This window comes from Salvia splendens, chromosome 3, assembly GCF_004379255.2.
Source record: "Salvia splendens isolate huo1 chromosome 3, SspV2, whole genome shotgun sequence".
NCBI classification, from domain to species: domain Eukaryota; kingdom Viridiplantae; phylum Streptophyta; class Magnoliopsida; order Lamiales; family Lamiaceae; genus Salvia; species Salvia splendens.
The window spans coordinates 14,614,482-14,633,751 of NC_056034.1; the positions used below are offsets into that span (position 1 = coordinate 14,614,482).

The 19,270-nt window shown below is 42.5% G+C and overlaps 1 protein-coding gene across 1 annotated transcript; it reads right to left on the reverse strand.

Moving 5' to 3' along the window:
* Nucleotides 1-12,708: 12,708 nt before the first annotated feature.
* On the reverse strand, nucleotides 12,709-13,278 carry LOC121796628 (bromodomain and WD repeat-containing protein 3-like). The gene has a single exon (XM_042195438.1). It carries the CDS (start codon nucleotides 13,276-13,278, stop codon nucleotides 12,709-12,711), a length of 570 nt encoding a protein of 189 aa, XP_042051372.1.
* Nucleotides 13,279-19,270: the final 5,992 nt, after the last annotated feature.

Here is a 19,270-nt window from a genome sequence, read left to right on the forward strand (position 1 = left end):
GTCTCTGTTTCATTGCTCCTTTTTCTTGGTAATTGTAGTTTCATTGTTGTATGTTTCCACACATCATATGGATAATTAAGATTTCAGCTATGGAAATAAAATCTTGGGCAATAATCTAATGTTTGCTGCACGAAATACGTATAGTATTTGCTAAACATTTCACATCAGTACCTTGATTCCTGCTTCAAAAAAACTTCTCTTAGTTGCTTATATAATATCACTATCGTGTCTTAATTGGTGATGGAAATCATGTGATATGTGGGCATATAATAAGCTTCATGCCAACTTACCCTTTTGATGAAAGGTTTCGAATATCTTTCTGTTGCCACCTACCTTTGCAGTCTAATTTGCTGATTAGGCAGCATTATGAATTCGAAAGCATGTATATTTCACTCCCGTTACACATGGTTGACATTTCGTACATACGTTACATAAATTCGCATGTTTGCTTAGCTGGACCTTTCATGAGGTATGGTTGTGACTTGTGACTGATTAATAGTTAAAACATCTTCCTTTATTGAAGCTGAGGGCCTGCATTAGATAGGTGGTGGAGGTGGTCCTCATTTTGCTTTTATCTTTTGTTTCCTTTCCTTTATCCCATGATAAGTGTGTCTCTTCTTCGAAGTTCTGGTGTAGCCATCTTTGTTGTCTCCATGCTCTGGTACACTGCCTCAGCAGCTTGCCACTGCTGCCTACACGAGGAGGTCAAGATAACAAGCTGAGATGGCTCGTTTTAGGAAGTCTTGTTGCATTCCTGACTTGGGTTTGTGTCGGAGTTCTTGTAATACTGGCTTTGGAAGGAAATGTAGATCAGTAGATGGATTGGTTTGGGTGGAGATGATATTTCTTGAATTACAAGATTTAAGCACTAGCACTAGATAGTAGATTTCTAATTAGCTGATCATGTTTCTTATCTGTTTTATGTATTTTTCTTGTATTAGATGTTTTTGCTTATTTAACATTTACTACTAAATTACTAATGCATGCATCAAATAAGGGAGTAGTATAGTATACTAGCCAGCTTGTAATGACCCACCACGCTCTCCTGTCGCCAACATCCAGTTAAATGTGATTACACTCAATAATGTGAGTCTACTTATAGAAATACTATGGCCTAAAGCTAAAATTAATATAACGGTAATTTTACAATAAATCAAATTTTAGTACTAATAATTTCATAAAAACACGATAATCGCTAATCAAAAGAAATACGTACATCAATTAGTAAAAAATCCATATTTGATTTAGTATTCATATACAGTTCATCTAGATGAATTAAGTATGTAAGAATATGAAATTATTGAATTGTAATATTAGGTCAAATCAGAGTGATAAAACTTGAGAAAATAGATGTAATTAGTGTGGTCAAAAGAGAAGCATGAATGCGCAGTTTTTGTTGTTGGGTCCGTAGGAGACGTCATTTTCGGACTGCTAAAGCCGCCGACCAAGCTGTCCAAACTAAGAGCATCTCCAATGGCGGACGTCCGGTCGGACGTCCGCGACGGGCGATCGGAACGTCCGCCATTGTGGCGTCGAAGGTCGGATACGGACGTCCCGTGAGGACGTCGGGTGTCCTCGGACATGCGGGCGACGGGCGGGCGGACGTCCGCCATTGTGGAGTGGGTCGGACGTCCGGTAATTAATTTTTTTTTTTAACTCTATATATACGGCTCGTTGAATACAGCAGCAGTGCTGGTTCGCACGAGCTCCCAGAAGCCGACGAAGTGTACAAGAGGATGTTGAAGGATGTCATCGATGGATGTCGGCGCGATTTGGGGATGCCACCCATTGGAGATGATGGCGCCGAGATTAGCGGCGGGGACGACGGGGCCGGCACGGGCGACGGGGGCGGCACGGGCGACGAGGACAGCGCGGAGTGAGCAGGGGATATTGGACTATGTATTTTTCTTTTTTTAAATGACTATGTATTTTGTTTTTTTTTCTAACTATGTTTTTTTTTATGTTTTATGACTATGTATTTTTGCCCATATTTTGCTTTCTCGTATTCCGTATCAAAATTATAATTCCGTTTTTACGTAATTACATTATTGTGATTTTTTTTTATTGCGGGAAGTCCTAGTGGGAAGGGCGATGGGAAGGGCGGATTGTGCAGGGGATGTCCTAGTGACGTGGCAGGAGGTGTTTTGGGGATGTCCTAGTGGATGTGGACATCCGCCCACTGGAGATGCTCTAAGAGTGTCCACGATGAGGACACTTTGATATACAAGCCACAAATCACATTATTTTATCAATGGTTGACATATTTTAATTCAGTCTACAATAAAAATTATCGAGTATAATAATTAGAAAAATACACATAATTTAATTATAAAAAAATTAAAACACATAATTTATTCCCACACAATTTTGTGTTTTAAAAAAATTAAAACACATAAATTAATACACACACTCTCTCCACTTCATCTTCCCCAAATTTCTATCTCTCTCTTCACTTCATCTTCCCCAAATTTCTGTTTCTCTCTTCACTTCATCTTCCTCCACATTTATAAACCTCCACATAGAACAAATGAGGAAAATAAATTTAAAAAAGAAAAGAAAATCGAATTCCGGCGGCCGCGGCTCAATGGGCCGCGCAATTACTCGTCTGAGGGCTATCCTTTCCACGATTGGAAAATTCGAAACCAATTACCACATTAAATTAGATTTATGGAGTAAATATTCATAATTATAAATGAAAAATGAAAATGGAAAATGAACTTTACAGATTATTATAGAAAAGAAACAACAATTCTTGTAATAATAATTTGTGTAGTTAGTTATACTATTTTTTCCAATAGAACAATAGACATAGTTTTAGGTCCGATCAAATTTATTTAAAAGCGCATATTTAACAAATAAAATAAATTTCAAATTTACTTTTAAAATGTCGCTTACAACAACGCGGCATATATATTGATACTATTTGCAGTTGCAGCACCCCGGATGAAGATCTCAACATGCCCTATTGACTTGACATAAAGCAAGAGTCGTGTGGTAAAATTGGGGAAAATGTGAAACAACTTTATCACTTCCTTTTGTAGAATTACACAACAAACATTTGATGGAGGAGTTTATTATGATTTCTTGGCGGATTTGGTGGGGCGCGCAACCAAGCAGCATGTAGTGAAAATTGTGTTCCACCCGGAGTAATAGTTGACCAAGCTCGGGAAACGCTTGTAGAATGGCAAACGGCACAACGTGGAAAACATACATTCCTTCCCGTAGACGCCACAGCTCCTCGCGAACCTCCACAATTCGCAACTGGAACAGCCCCATCCGAAAGCTGGCGGTGTTATACGGATGCAGCTACATTCGCAGAGTCCAAGATGATCGGCACAAGTTCTTTATTGCTATCGCATGATAATTTATTTCTTCATACGTTTTCATCTTGTCAATATGAGATTTTCCCTCCCCCGTGTATCTGAAGCGATAGTCGTACGTGCTATACTTCAATATGTTTCTCAACAATGCCCTGGGCCAGGTATCATATACACAGATGCATAAGGGGTAGTCTTCTCCAATCAATTATGAACACATCACCCGATTGGTGCGAATACGGAGCCGTCGTATCGAAATGTCAACAATTATTACTACAAAGACCTAATGTGGTAGTTGCTTGGGTTCGTCATTCAAACAATATATTAGCACATATTATAGCTTGTAACTCCTTTATGTATCCTCATTCTAATGTTTTGGTCTTTTATTTTGGATTGTATCATTGAATACTTTTAGGGCCCGTTTGGTTTCCATGTTAGGCATAGATACACCTCTCTATCTACCCTATTTTTTGTGTTTGGTTTCCATGTTAGCTATCTTCACAACCCGGTTGTTGCATCTCATTACCCGATTCAGGAGGAGTTATGTAGTTCGAAAATGGCGATAACTCCATCCCTCGTTCACCATGCGATAGGGAGCTGCAATTACAGGTGAAGAATTCAAATTTCACCCAATTGTCTTGATTACCCCTCTATTTACTCATCTCCATCCATATTTACACCAAACTCAACCACCAATTGCTACTGAGTTTTCGAGAATTTGGGGTTTGTTCAACAAAAATCGTAGTTGCCGTAGGTGCTTGTGTTGTTTACAAGGTCGTATGGGCTGAGGCAATTGCGTATTCTCACCACGTTTCGCTACTATTTGTAGGTTGCAATTTAATTTCCGGGAAATACTTGCGCCGACGATTCATGGAGAATAACGACGCTGCTAACCAGGTAAGTTCCTCACTTTAACTACTATGATGTCAAATTCGTTTCATATTGAGTGGAAGTGGCCTTGACGATTCGTGAGTCGGTGCTCGAAATTTGTTGCGTTAATTTTGTAGCTCGACATTGACAAAAGTTGCAGCTTTGTATCGGATGGTATAGATGGCTTGGCCTTCACAATTTGTGTCAATTGCCTGACCTAATGTTCTCTGATATTTGCGAAATGTTTTGGGGGGGGGGGTCATTATGTGAATGTTGTTGCAGATAATAGTCGACGATTAGATGATGTGTCAACTATCTCTTAATGCCTAATGATTTATGCATCCGTTGCATAGGGGTGTTGAAGATTCATCATTATAAACGATTAGATGATGTGTCAACTATCTCTTAATGCCTAATGATTTATGCATCCGTTGCATAGGGGTGTTGAAGATTCATCATTAGGTTTTTATGTCCATTGTTCTGAGGTTGTGGTGTATAAAGCAATCTGTGGAGCCTTAGCTGGTATTTGTTCATGTAGGTTGCTATAAATGAACCAACCGAACTATTGATCTTACTTGAGGAAATACTAAGGAATCATCGGATAAACATGCTTCTTGTTACCATGCTTATCAATCTAGCCAGATCCAATGCATACAAAAGGAAACGGGGGGGGGGGGGGGGGGGGGGGGGGGCAGATTAACCCCAGAGGTAATGATTGAATCCATCCCGGCTCATGTGAAGCAGCTGGATAGGCTGGTCTGGGTTTCTGATCGGTCCTGTGTAGACAACTTGCGGATGGATAAAAATACTTTTGGAAGATTGTGTCGCATTCTACGTGACCGGGCAGGATTAGTAGACCAAAAATTTGTCACCGTTGAGGAACAGGTTGCCATGTTTTTGTCCATTTTAGCTCACCACAAAAAGACTCGGGTTGTAGGCCACGATTTCATGCGTTCTTCTGAAACCGGAACCGGTAGGTGATGACTGCACGGACTCAAGATGGAAGTGGTTTAAGGTATGCATAATCTAATGTCTTTCTTATTATAATTTATACGAAACGTAGTTCAGACGTCTCAACCAACTAATGTTTGTAGGGTTGTCTTGGAGCTTTAGATGGAACCTACATACACGTACGCGTGCCCGTAGCTGACGCTCCACGTTATCGTAATAGAAAGGGGCAAATATCGACCAACACCATTGTGGACGAAGAAAAGGGATGAATGTGGGCTAATAGGACAAACGCGTGACCGATGCAGCTATGATTGTTAGTACCGCAGCATATGGGAGTGTAGTATCTGTATTGAAAGGTGTAAAAGCATATTTTTTAGAAAACTTTGTTTTAACTGATTAGCATTTGTTGTTCATGTATCCAGACATTAGTTGAGCTTACATGCCTTGTTGGGCACTATAAATCATCCTAATAAAGGATTCATTAACATCGCATTTAATATGCAAAACATACAGCCAAACCCCATCAGTGCAGTCTCCACTGTAATATCGCGGAACAAATAACATACCTAAAACCGCTCATTCAACCATAGATTCTTCATTCCACGTATTACAACAACATATTACTACGTAGACAAAAGTGTTCGAGACTGTTCGGGGGCCAAAAAGTAGGTACTTAAGTCGCGGATTTGCGCGATGTGCCTGCAGGACTCCATGACGCGCAAGATGAGCCTTTCGCCGATGAGCCTGCAGGACCCATAAGTCCAACAAGACCTCCAGCAATGCTTGGTGAGCCTTGTTCGAGGTTGGTCCATTCCTCATCGGCGTACCATTGTAGATGGATGAACAAACGGCGAATTGACTTCGTCGGGGTCAGTTGGCGAAGGAACATGCTTCGCACGAGTAGGGGCATTTGGTGCGGGGGAATCGGTTATCACAATAACCTCCGTTGTGTCGGAGATGGCTATCACCGCTTGCGACGTCTCCTTCTTCTCATGCCGCATACCAAACATGGTCGTCAGGCGGCTATATTCCACCTCGTCTCGGTAATAGTAAGCGCCGGCGAGGGGGTTTGTCTATACAAAAAATAAATAAAGTGTTAAAACCGGTAAGCTGGTTAAACGACATGATAAAAACACTATGACAACACATTGTCAATATGGAATGTACGGTATACCCGAAATATAAACTTCCAGGATTCGTTGTCTGCAACAATCCGTTTCTCATCGAGGTCCCAGCGGACTCCCGGCATGCTAACTACTTCGTTGAAAGTCTGGAGGCGAACTCGGAGTAGCTCCAACCGACTGACAATATCAGCACAAGTAATTGCAGTAGGAAATCGAAGATTGATTACCTTACATGCCTCGTTGAGCACCGAATCCGTCACACCGTCATCGCAAGATGCGCTGCTATTTCGCAGCGTGATCACAGTAGATAGTAGTAACGTATCCATTGCTGTGTTCCACTTGCCCCTGTAGAAGAAGGTCGCTTGATTTGGGATTAGTGGGTTCATGTCGAGGGACCTGAATGGCTGTGTAATTCAAAATTTTATTGTGTGGATATGCACTCAAACGAGGGTAGTTTATGTAGTTGCTAAATGTAAACACCCATATGTAGGTCGAATACAATTGTTTTGTAGGCTTATTAACTGAAGTTAGATAAAGGTCATTTCAATTTATACTTGACTTCCAAAGGCAACTTTGCATGTTCATTTGTATGGGTTAAAAGCGCATGTTCTCCACCTTTTTTACCGCATTCATTTTCTTACCCACCCATATGATGACGAATTTAATATAGCTTGTATTATAAATTGAATCCCCAACCACCATAAAGTTAGAGGCAGAAGCTGTGCCTAGCTCGTTTCACACGCCATCCCTGGTTGGTCAAACACATAATCAGACAAAATAAAGTTTCAGCCTAATACACAACCCATTTGTATTTGTAGTCATTATAGACGACGATGTTGACGGAGGCCACGACCCGGATGCCGATTCGTCCGAAGAGTACGTGCCTTCGAGGACTGAATCTGAAACAACAATGGACGAAGGCTATGTGGACGATAGCGGGGCACTAAACATGGACGGTATCCCTACATTCGCAGTTACCCTCACCTCGAGTAACATCAATCGGAGCCTTGAAATCCCCTACGGCTTTTGGCGGCACCATATCCCTATGGGGGCAATACAAGCAGGGGTGAACCTGATTACACACCGAGGGATGTGGACATGTTCTCTCGAGCACAACTCGAGTAGGATATGGGTGAACCATGGTTGGCGTCGCTTCAAACACGACCACAATATTGTGATAGGGGTGTGTTGCCATTTCAAGCTCGTTGATGCATTTGTGCCACAATTCCGAGTGTTGTTTGATCGTCCCTAAGTTCGTTGAAACTAGTCGTATTATATGTATGCACTACTTAGTATGGTCCCGTTTTCAAGTAGATTTGATAAGGTTCCTTGTGAGGGAAACCTTCCATGTGCCCAAGAAATACCCAAAGCGGTGTTTGATTTCAATTTTTTTGTGTTTTCAAAGATAAAGTAAAGATAAAGAGCCTAGCCTCCAAAAACTAAACTCAAAATGGTCTTGGATGGAGAGAAAGAAGGTGAGAAGAAAGTGTAAAGAATGAGGAATCCTCTTTGAGGACCTATGACCTCCCACAAAAAGATGTGGGCAACCCTAGGCTACTTTCACCCAAAGCAAATACTCCATTGGCTCCACATTCATGACTACACAACCATAAATGCATACCTATACTTGATTTAGCCAAATGAACATAAAACAAGCAACCTACAATGTAGGAATTTGGATAGAAATCTCACATGGGAGATGCTCTCAAAGGAGTCTTCATAATAACATTCATCCAAGTCTGCCCTTAAAGTCTTACAAAGAGGATATTTATAGTTAGGGTTGGAAACCCAAGAAAAGGGCTAAAAAACAAGGAAAAACGACTGTAAAAGTTGAATCGCCCGGCCGGACGTTTTGGGAAAGTGAAATCGCCCGGTCGGGCGAACTTTCTGGATTCGGCGCTGCTTCTTCAAACGCCCGGTCGGGCGTTCTGGGATGGTGAAATCGCCCGGTCGGGCGAACTTTCTGGACTGTGGACGATGCTCAGCGCACAAACGCCCGGTCGGGCATTTTGGAGGTGTGGATTCACCCGACCGGGCATTCCATCTGCCTCCTCAATTCCCCTCCTAATGAAGTTTGAAACGCCTTCCCGAAGCCTTTGTCTCATTGATCTCGTGACGGGCCTTCCGGGCAGCTTAAGGGGAGTCGTGGTTGGGTCAGCCCGGGCCTTGGACTTCCCGTTTGTATCATCCTCTCCCTCTTGAGAAGGATTTGTCCTCAAATCTGGGTCGTCCCCTACAAAATCAAACGGGCTCAAGTCAGCCACATTAAAAGTACAACTCACGTTATACTCACCGGGAAGATCAATGATGTAGGCATTGTCGTTCACACACTCTAGGACCATAAATGGGCCATCCCCTCGCGGGGCAAGCTTGGATCTTGCTTTGTCGGGAAAACGTATTTTCCGAAAGTGTACCCACACCCAATCTCCAGGGTTGAACAACATTTTCTTTCGCCCTTTGTTCACCCTTTGAGCTACTTGTTCCCCCATCTTGCGGATTCGTTCTTGCACTCGAGTGTGCACGTCTTGTACAAACTTGGCCTTCTCCACCCCACCTACATCAACCATATAAGACAAAGGCAAATCGGCCGTGGACAAGTCCAACGGGGTGAGTGGATTGAAACCATAGACAACCTCAAAAGGGGATTGTTGGGTGGTGGAATGTATGGTCCTATTATAAGCAAACTCGGCTATAGGCAAACATTCTTCCCAATAAGTTTTATTTTCAAAAACCAAGGCACGGAGAAGAGTTCCCAATGAGCGGTTTACAACTTCCGTTTGACCATCCGTTTGGGGATGTGCGGTGGTAGAGAAAAGGAGTTTGGTACCCATCCTACCCCAAAGTGTTTTCCAAAAGAAACTCAAAATTTTGACGTCTCTATCACTTACAATAGTTCTCGGGACCCCATGGATTCTTACAACCTCCTTAAAAAATAAACTAGCAATGAATTTGGCATCACTTGTCTTCCGACATGGAATGAAGTGAGCCATTTTGGAAAACCTATCCACCACCACAAAGATGCTATCATTTTTCCGAGGAGACATTGGGAGACGTAGAACAAAGTCCATGGACAAGTCTACCCAAGGATGTGTAGGAGTAGGCAAAGGGGTGTAATGACCATAATTGTTAGATTTAGACTTGGCTTGCCTACACTCTAAGCAACTACTACAAAACTTTTCAACATGCTTCTTCATGCAAGGCCAAAAGAAATGCTCACTTAGTATGTCAAAAGTTTTAAGCAACCCAAAATGACCCATTAGGCACCCTAGGTGAGCCTCCTTAATCAACAAATTTCTCAAAGAGCATGAAGGTATGCACAACCTATTCTCTCTAAAAAGATGGCCATCCAACTTATAGTATTTATCAAAAGCACCTTTTTCACAAGCTCCGTAAATAGAAGAAAAGTCATGATCATGCTCATAAAGGTCTTTAATAAACTCAAATCCAACATAATTGGAGGCACACATAGTAAGCACACGCTTTCTCAAACACACGGTATCACTCACAAGTAAAGTGCCATCATGCAAGGTCTCAAAAGGCTTCCTAGAAAGAGCATCGGCAACCACATTGTCCTTTCCCTTCTTGTACCTAATGACATAGGGAAAAGTCTCTAGGAAAACACTCCATTTAGCATGCCTTTTATCAAGTTTATGTTGACCTCCTAAGAACTTAATAGACTCATGATCCGTGTGTATCACAAACTCCTTGTGCATCAAGTAGTGTTGCCAATTCTCAAGGCAACGGACTATAGCATACAACTCCTTGTCGTATGTGGGGTAGTTCAATTGGGCTTGATTTAGTTTTTCCGAGAAGTAAGCTATGGGCTTACCCTCTTGCATGAGAACTCCCCCGATCCCCACACCACTTGCATCACACTCAAGTTCAAAAGTTTTATCAAAATTAGGGAGTGCTAGTAAGGGAGCATGCGTGAGGTCATTTTTCAAAGTACTAAACGCTCTCTCTTGCTCCTTCCCCCACTTAAACTCAACATTTTTTTTGACAAGGTGGTTCAAGGGTGAAGCTTTGGTGGAAAAATCCCTAACAAACCTCCTATAGAAGCTAGCAAGGCCATGAAAGGACCTAACCTCACTCACATTCCTAGGTGTTGGCCATTCCCTAATGGCTTTCACCTTTTCCTCATCTACCCACACTCCTTCCTTTCCCACAACAAAACCAAGAAACACAACTTCCTCAACACAAAAAGTGCATTTAGGCAACTTGGCATATAAAGTATGCATTCTCAACACTTCAAGCACATTCCTAAGATGACTAGCATGCTCTTCAACACTACGACTATAAATCAAGATATCATCAAAATATACCACCACAAATTTCCCAATAAAAGGACGAAGCACATGATTCATCAAACGCATGAATGTAGAAGGGGCATTAGTTAAACCAAAAGGCATCACACGCCATTCATATAAGCCAAATTTGGTTTTGAAAGCGGTTTTCCATTCATCTCCCTCTTTCATGCGAATTTGGTGATATCCACTAGCCAAATCAATTTTAGAGAAACATATAGAGCCACAAAGATCCTCTAACATGTCGTCTAACCTAGGTATAGGGTGTCTATATTTGATGGTGATTTTGTTAATTGCCCTACAATCTACACACATCCTCCAACTTCCGTCCTTCTTAGGTACAAGAATGACGGGTACGGCACAAGGAGATAGAGATTCACGAATTAGACCTTTGGCAAGAAGTTCCTCGACTTGCCTTTGTAGCTCTTGTGTCTCCTTGGGGTTCGCCTTGTATGCGGCCCGGTTTGGGAGTGATGATCCCGGTAAAAGGTCAATTTGATGCTCGATCCCCCTCATGGGAGGGAGTTCACTCGGGAGTTCCTCCGGGAATACATCTTCAAATTCCTGCAACACACTTTGGACAATCAAAGGATACGGGTCAAGGTTAGTAGCTAAGCATAAATCCTTACGGACCATGAGGAGAACGAAGAGGTGATTGTTTAGTGCCCACCCAAGGTCGGTTTTACTAGCTATCAAACATTCCTTTCCCCCTCTTGTTTGTGGGTGCTCTCCTTTGGGCGCTTTTATTTTTCTCTCACCACCCCCACTCTCACTTGGCTTTTTTAGCTCACATTCTTCTACTAGCCTTTTTTCTCTATCTCTCTCTCTTTCCTTTTGTAGATGTTGGCTAACCTCAAACACGGCACTAGGTAGCAATGGCTTCAAACGAACCTTTAACCCGTTGAGCATGTAGAAATACTCATTCGTGAAGCCATTTTTGTAGGCCCTTCTATCAAACTCCCATGGCCTCCCTAGCAAAACATGACATGCCGTCATAGGAATGATATCACATAGGATTTCTTCCTCAACTTCCCCAATCTTCAATGGAACTTTGCATTGAGCCTTCAACCTCAACTCTCCGGAGTCCCCTAACCATTGCAATTTGTAGGGGTTTGGGTGTTTAAGTACCTTCAATCCCAACTTGGCCACCAACCGGTCACACACCACATTTGTACAACTCCCTCCATCTATGATGACCAAGCACGTCTTGGACTTCACCTTACACTTCATATGAAAGATGTTGCACTTTTGCTCCTTATGCTCCTCAAGGTTGGGTTGTACATTGAGCATTCGGAGTACAACCATAGCCCTTAAGGGTGTATCTTCTTCTTCGCCACTAGAAAAAGCTATGTCGGTGTCCGGGCTCACTTCTTTAGTGCCCACACCCTCCCCATCTTCTTCATCTTCCTCACTATACACGCTACCATCTTGCCCGATAACCATTACCCGTTGGTTTGGGCACTCGCGTGCATAATGGCCATACCCCTTGCACTTGAAACATTGAACCTTCTTGTCTTCCATAGGGGCTATAGCTTTAATAGGTTGAGTACCCGGTAAAGCCTTCGCGATCGGCCTCCCTTGGGTGTTTGGATTGGCCATGTTTTCCACCTTCTTGCCGGGAGCACTCCACTTGCTAGTCCCCGTCCCTCCGGTTTGGCTAGACGCCCATTTAGCCCGGCTAGAAACCAACTCCTTACTTTGCCTCTCAAAAGTGTCGGCAAACCCAATCACCTCATCCAAGGAAATTCCCCTCAATGCCTCCACTTGCACCTTGTGCTTCAAGTTGATGTTAAAGCCATGGATAAATCGATCTTGAGTCGCCTCTTCTCGCTCCTCCACCCCTACCTTGCTCATCAATGATAGGAGTTCATAGTAGTACTCCATTACGCTCTTCGTCCCTTGCTTCAAATCTTGAAACTCCCCTCGAAGTCGGAGGAAATAGGACTTTGGTACAAAGGTAGTCCTCATGAGCTCACACAACTCCGCCCACGAACCCACTTCTCCTCCCCTAACCATTCTTCTCCTCCTCATCATATCATTCCACCATGTATCCGCATTGCCACGAAACTCGGCTATTGCCACCTTCACCTTATCACCTACCGAAAAGTTATGGAGTGAGAAAATTTTGCTCATTTGTGACTCTCATTCCAAGTAGGCCTCGGGATCAAACTTGCCGTGGAACTCGGGAAATGTGTGCTTGATAGACTTGGTGGGATCATCGTACCGCGGCTCCATCTCCTCCTCATAGTTTCTATATCTTCCATGCCTACCATTCCACCCATGGTGCCCCATGTTTCCATTCCCTCTTCCGCCCATCATGTTCCCGAACCTACCATTCCTATTCCCATTCCGTCCTCCTCCTTGTCCCCCACGCCCCCCATGATCGTACCAACCATATGGCTCTTCCTCTCCATTACTCCCCTCGGAGGCATTGTGATGTGTGTGATTGCTCCTAGGGGTGTTTGACCTTGATAGTTGCACGGCCTTCAAAGCGTTGAGCTCGTCGTGGAGAAAAGTTTGGTTTTCATGGATGGATGCTTGGTTCTCCTTGAGTTCCTTCAAATCCCCGAACATAGCATCTTGAGTGACATGCATTGTGGTTTGGCCTTCTTTTAGATCCCTCAAATCCGTCATAATTTTTTCCATCAAGTTTTTCAACTCATCCCCCGCCACACTAAGACTCGTGCTCGCACCCGGTTGCGGATCCCCCATCGTGGTGGATCTAGTACGAGGTGGCATTCACAATGGTACCTACAATAAGAAATAAAAATAAACTAGGATCTAGTCCTAAGGGTTAGTAAAATCCACACTCACACACACAAGAATGGGAGATTTTAGTAAGAACTCACTTCCCAATTGGTAATCCCACCCCCAATTCACTCACCAATGTCACTCGGAAAAAGACTTAGAATATAGTGAGGGCTAGGTTCACTCACTCTCAATATCCAACTTCCTAAATGCAAGTGCTAAGACAAATCATTCAAGGTATACACATAGGCAATATAACCAAGCAAGTAAAGCCAATCAAGCATGTGAAAGTAAGGTTCAATGCCTAAGGAAGCTAACAAACAAACTTAGTTGAGCTGAAAATTTATGTAACACTTGGCTGATCTTTAGGAATTTTTTTGATATGGCTACCCAACCCCAAAATTGATGAAACTTGGTAGATAACAAGATTAAAGGGTTTAGAATGAGGGAAAAATATCCCCAATATAGCAGGTTTTCGAGAAGACCCTCGATTTTACGTTTTCCCCAAATCTGTCAAACTAGGGCACAAAACAGGGCAGCAACTTCACACATTAATTTGACCTATCAAATGATAGAATTTTTGGCTGAGATTTTTCAAGAAAATAGTTCATATATCATGGTTCATGCACACCAAAAATCAGCTCAAACCTACAACAATTGACCAATAAACAAGCAAAGACTAAAACAAAAGAAATAAGGAAAAATAAGGAAAATGAAATTTCATAGAGGTTTAAAATCAAACACTTGGTAGGCACCTAGGCTCTAGATACCAAATGATAAGGTTCCTTGTGAGGGAAACCTTCCATGTGCCCAAGAAATACCCAAAGCGGTGTTTGATTTCAATTTTTTTGTGTTTTCAAAGATAAAGTAAAGATAAAGAGCCTAGCCTCCAAAAACTAAACTCAAAATGGTTTTGGATGGAGAGAAAGAAGGTGAGAAGAAAGTGTAAAGAAGGAGGAATCCTCTTTGAGGCCCTATGACCTCCCACAAAAAGATGTGGGCAACCCTAGGCTACTTTCACCCAAAGCAAATACTCCATTGGCTCCACATTCATGACTACACAACCATAAATGCATACCTATACTTGATTTAGCCAAATGAACATAAAACAAGCAACCTACAATGTAGGAATTTGGATAGAAATCTCACATGGGAGATGCTCTCAAAGGAGTCTTCATAATAACATTCATCCAAGTCTGCCCTTAAAGTCTTACAAAGAGGATATTTATAGTTAGGGTTGGAAACCCAAGAAAAGGGCTAAAAAACAAGGAAAAACGGCTGTAAAAGTTGAATCGCCCGGCCGGGCGTTTTGGGAAAGTGAAATCGCCCGGTCGGGCGAACTTTCTGGATTCGGCGCTGCTTCTTCAATCGCCCGGTCGGGCGTTCTGAGATGGTGAAATCGCCCGGTCGGGCGAACTTTCTGGACTGTGGACGATGCTCAGCGCACAAACGCCCGGTCGGGCGTTTTGGAGGTGTGGATTCGCCCGACCGGGCATTCCATCTGCCTCATCCATTCCCCTCCTAATGAAGTTTGAAACGCCTTCCCGAAGCCTTTGTCTTATTGATCTCGTGACGGGCCTTCCGGGCAGCTTAAGGGGAGTCGTGGTCGGGTCAGCCCGGGCCTTGGACTTCCCGTTTGTATCAAGATTTCTTCTAGTATCCATGTGTATGCGGTAAGGCAGTTTGTGTACGCTCTTCATGGCAAATTTTCAAGTGGATTGCTATGATTGTGAAAATGAATTGATGTAATTTGTGGTCTTTTTTGTGGGCGTAGGCAATTTAGACTCATTCGCCATATACACTTGTGCTTATTTGAACGTGGCAACCCCGTAACGAAATCGAGAAAAATAACAATCCATCCAAATGAGTCGAGTATGGCATGAATTTTATTTCGTAGCATACCACATACTAATGAATACCGTACCTTGAATTATCGCCTCAAACACGATGGCTCACTTTATGTTAAATTAACGCATAAGCGCATCCACACACATTGTATACCCACTGAAACATTTAATTAATGTGAATATATTAATATCATGCAAACCAACCCCTCCTAATTTCTTGCAGCCTTTGCATATTGAAGTGGCTTGTCATAATAGTAAATGGAGTAGGTGTTGTTATAGGAACAAGGCTAATAAATATGCTTGCCAATTCCTCACCATTTTCAACTGCTTGAAAGCTAGCTATGGCGGATGAAGATGCATACGCCGCATACCACAGGAGTCTGTCGTTCATCAAAGTGTTTTCCGGCCATCGCAACAAAGAGGAGTTGGTATGCTTCTATTTACATGTTCGTGTTCATACATTCCCCAAATATAATGGGTTACTTATACATATACTTGGATTGCTTACGTGTAACGTCTACCTCCACAATGGGTTGCGGAGTATGGAAATGACCTGCCGGTCGATTGTCAACTCGTTATGCCGAATGGAACCCGCTGGGAGGTCCGGCTGGTGCAAATAGCCAGCGGATGCCATTTCTGCGTTGGTTGGTCGGACTTCCGGCGTGGGAATAATGTCTCACATGGTGAGAAACTAACCTTCACCTTAGTCGATGTGGGAATTTTCCACGTAAAAATATACAAGTCAGGGACCGGTTGCCCGCCACGCTCTGATATAGACATTGAGTATCTTGTTTAAAAGCTCCGTTTTTCTAATTTCAGTTTCAGATAATAGTCCAATGATTTGGTCATACTCGTATGTGTGAATTAGGACTGACGGAAGAAGAAGAGGACAATGAGGTCTACACCCCTGACATTGAATCTTCGGACGATCATCCCCCATCCGGTGTAGAATCCGATTCGGCAGACGGCAGTCAGTCATCCGATGATAGGGGTGCCCCTGATGAAGACGAGTATCCCACATGGACGCTGAAACTGACGAGGTCACACATCAAGCGAACTATAGAACTCCCTCACGAGTTCTGGCAACTACATTTGCGTGCCGCCCCACAGCAAAATGTCGTGCATTTTCTAGTGGATGGGCAAACATGGCGAGTCCTACTCAAGCATAGCCCGGGCAAGATATGGGTGAAGCATGGTTGGCGCGGCTTCAAAGATGCAAACGCTTTGTTCCCTGGGGTGCGTTGCCACTTTAAGCTCGTCGATGCGCAAGACATCCAGTTCTATGTATGGTTTGATCGTCCGTAAGAAGCGTGTGTTTTTACGTTGGGCTGAAGCGTGTTGTTGTTGGTGTGGTTTGATGTACGTTTATGTTTTTGAACACTGTGTTGTGCCAAGTTTCCTTTGTGTAATAACATAACCACCTAGTTATATAACTTAATTGCAATGTTTTGGAAAATCACAAACAAAAGTTGTTCACCTGGAATGTTATTCCGACGGGAACTCAACAAGGCAATCTAAAGTAATCTTTTTTATTAGCAAAGCTGAAAGCAAATCCACCAATCAACACATTCAACATTGCGTTTACAATTTCAGCAAACCATAATCGCAATAACACAACAAAACAACAATTGTCAGTGCACCCCCATGTTAGCCGCAAAAAATGGGATGCAACATTACAGCTTGGATCAAGGTTTTAGCCATGATATGTTATAAAATAACAAAAATAGATACAGACAACCATTTTCAAAACATCCCATCCGTTTCTAGGAGGTCGAACACAAACGCGGCTCGCGCCAAGTCATCCAAACCCCTGAACTGATCCATAAGCTCAGGCTCCTTCACTAACTTTTTTGCGGCATAAAATTGTTGCTTGATGGTAAGACCGGGCATCCCTTTCAGCTGATTGAAGACTTCAGTTCTCTTTGTGCTTAGATCAAATTCATAACCAATTCGGGTAGAGATGTCCTTCAACCGCTCATTCGTGTCTTCGTGGATACGAGTCATCAACTCTAGTACGCTGTCCATCTTGTCCTCAGTCTTCCTCTTCTTCGGTGCTTTGCTTTGTACCCTCGAATTTGCACGAACAAGAGCCGGTGTGGAGGTGCTCTCATCAACCATCTCTGGCAGAACACCGCTCGGAAAAACTTCATCAGGGAAAAGTTCCTCTAATGTGATTGGGGAAGACTTCGCTGAACTATCACCTACGTTCACCTTTGAACCATAAATCTTATGCACCGCCTCGCCAGTGTCCATACCCTTAAGCCCCTCTGCACGGTCCTTGCCGAAAATCTCCTTCCAGTCATTGAGCATAGGCCACGACTTATTCCTCATATACCGGGCATTGCTATCTTTCTGCCACATATTGTAACACAAACACAAATTAGAGATTGCACACCACCAATGAAGCATAAGCAAAAGTAGATGTCTTATATTTGTATTTTTAACAATTCGGTAAATGATTTAAACACATACACGAACACCTACAGCTTAGCATATGTGAACAATATTACCTGCATGACTTGTGACCATTGTTCATCGTCGATATCGAGCTTGTACTCACCATCCGCATTGAAACCAACTCCACTTCGGTCAAGTATTTGCATTAGCGAATAGTAATTCTTCTTCCAAGTAGTGATTTTCGACTTTATGTGAGGGTGGACAACAATATCAGTTTTTGGAAATTCACGTTTCAGGGCTTCCAGAGCACGGGTTAGATACCCTGAACGGAAACCATTATCCGACTTCCAGCCGGTGGCAGCCAACTCCTTCATAGCCGCCAAAAGGATGGCCTCCTCGCGTTCTGTCCAAACCCTTCTAGCGCCGGGTGCTACCACTCCTCTGTTCGTGATCATATCAGAGCAACCTTCACATAAAAAATGGTTAACTACCACGTGTGTACCAAGAACAAACAATAGGGGGTAAGGCGAAGGCAATACCCTCTGGTAATGGGCTGCCGTCGGTGTCATTACCGCTGTTATGTTGAGACGCCATAACAGAAGATTGTAGCTGCGACAAGATCGTCGTATGTCTTGCAACAAACAAACCAATTAAACCAAAATGTACTCATTTAACTATATGTTGCTGCAAATTCGACTTCAAACATCAATCACAAAACTACCGAATAATTGGCAGCAAAACAAGTAAGTAATGCTTGAAATAAACTTATTGCTGTAATCTAAACCATCAAGTTTGCTTCCGATTCAACACTTTCGCGTTTCGGACAGAATCTGCCCATCAGTGGGACCTTCAGTACAATAAGGCCATATACGGCTAACCCGACGAATAATACTTGGTATCCTTCTGCGGATGGAACTCCAGGCGAGCGAAGAAGCTTCAAGACGCCGGTCACCACCACGAGTGTTGATTTGCTATGAAATTGGGGATCGGGCATTAGGGTTAGAGATGAAATCGGTTTTCAGCGCCAAAACTTTGACTAAGGGCAATATTGGAATTTTGAAATTTGTCTGAGGATAAATCCGAGAATGAACATTTGTATCTCTATTTCCGAATCGGTTACCAAACGGCCATATCAAAGGGGAGAGGATACGTATCTGTACAACCAAACACCTGCCCGAGATTATTAACACAATCTTCAATCCAGTTATTGGAGGTTACAATCTCCTAACATATGTTGGCCCAACATGGAAACCAAACGGGCCCTTAATCATCATTGTTCCTTCAAAAAGTAAAAAATTTATTTTTCAGTATAAAAATGAGTTTTATTTTTATTAATAGGAGTAGTACAGGTGAGACGACTTCCCCCGAAAAAAAAAACTTTGAACACTATAAACTTTAGCATGTTAAATTTATATTCCATCTATTTCCTGGAAAAATATATTTGATCAAATATTATTATATGGCAATTGCAAAATAGTGTCATGCATTGATCATATACATGTCCCATCAAACATTAGAAAGGGATAATTACATGTTTCATACAAAATGTTTTACCTTTATTCAATTTAGTACAAAAAGTATTAAGTTTACATATTTCATAAAAAAGTTACATTAGTGTTTCAAATTAATACATTTCCGTTAAATATTTTAAACACCGTTAGTTAGTTTATAATTTGTCAAACTTATCATCATAATAAAAGAATAATCAGAGA

Coding starts and splice junctions, on each gene's coding strand:
- LOC121796628 (XM_042195438.1), bottom strand. CDS start 13,278: ATGGGGGATCCGCAACCGGGTGCGAGCACGAGTCTTAGTGTGGCGGGG.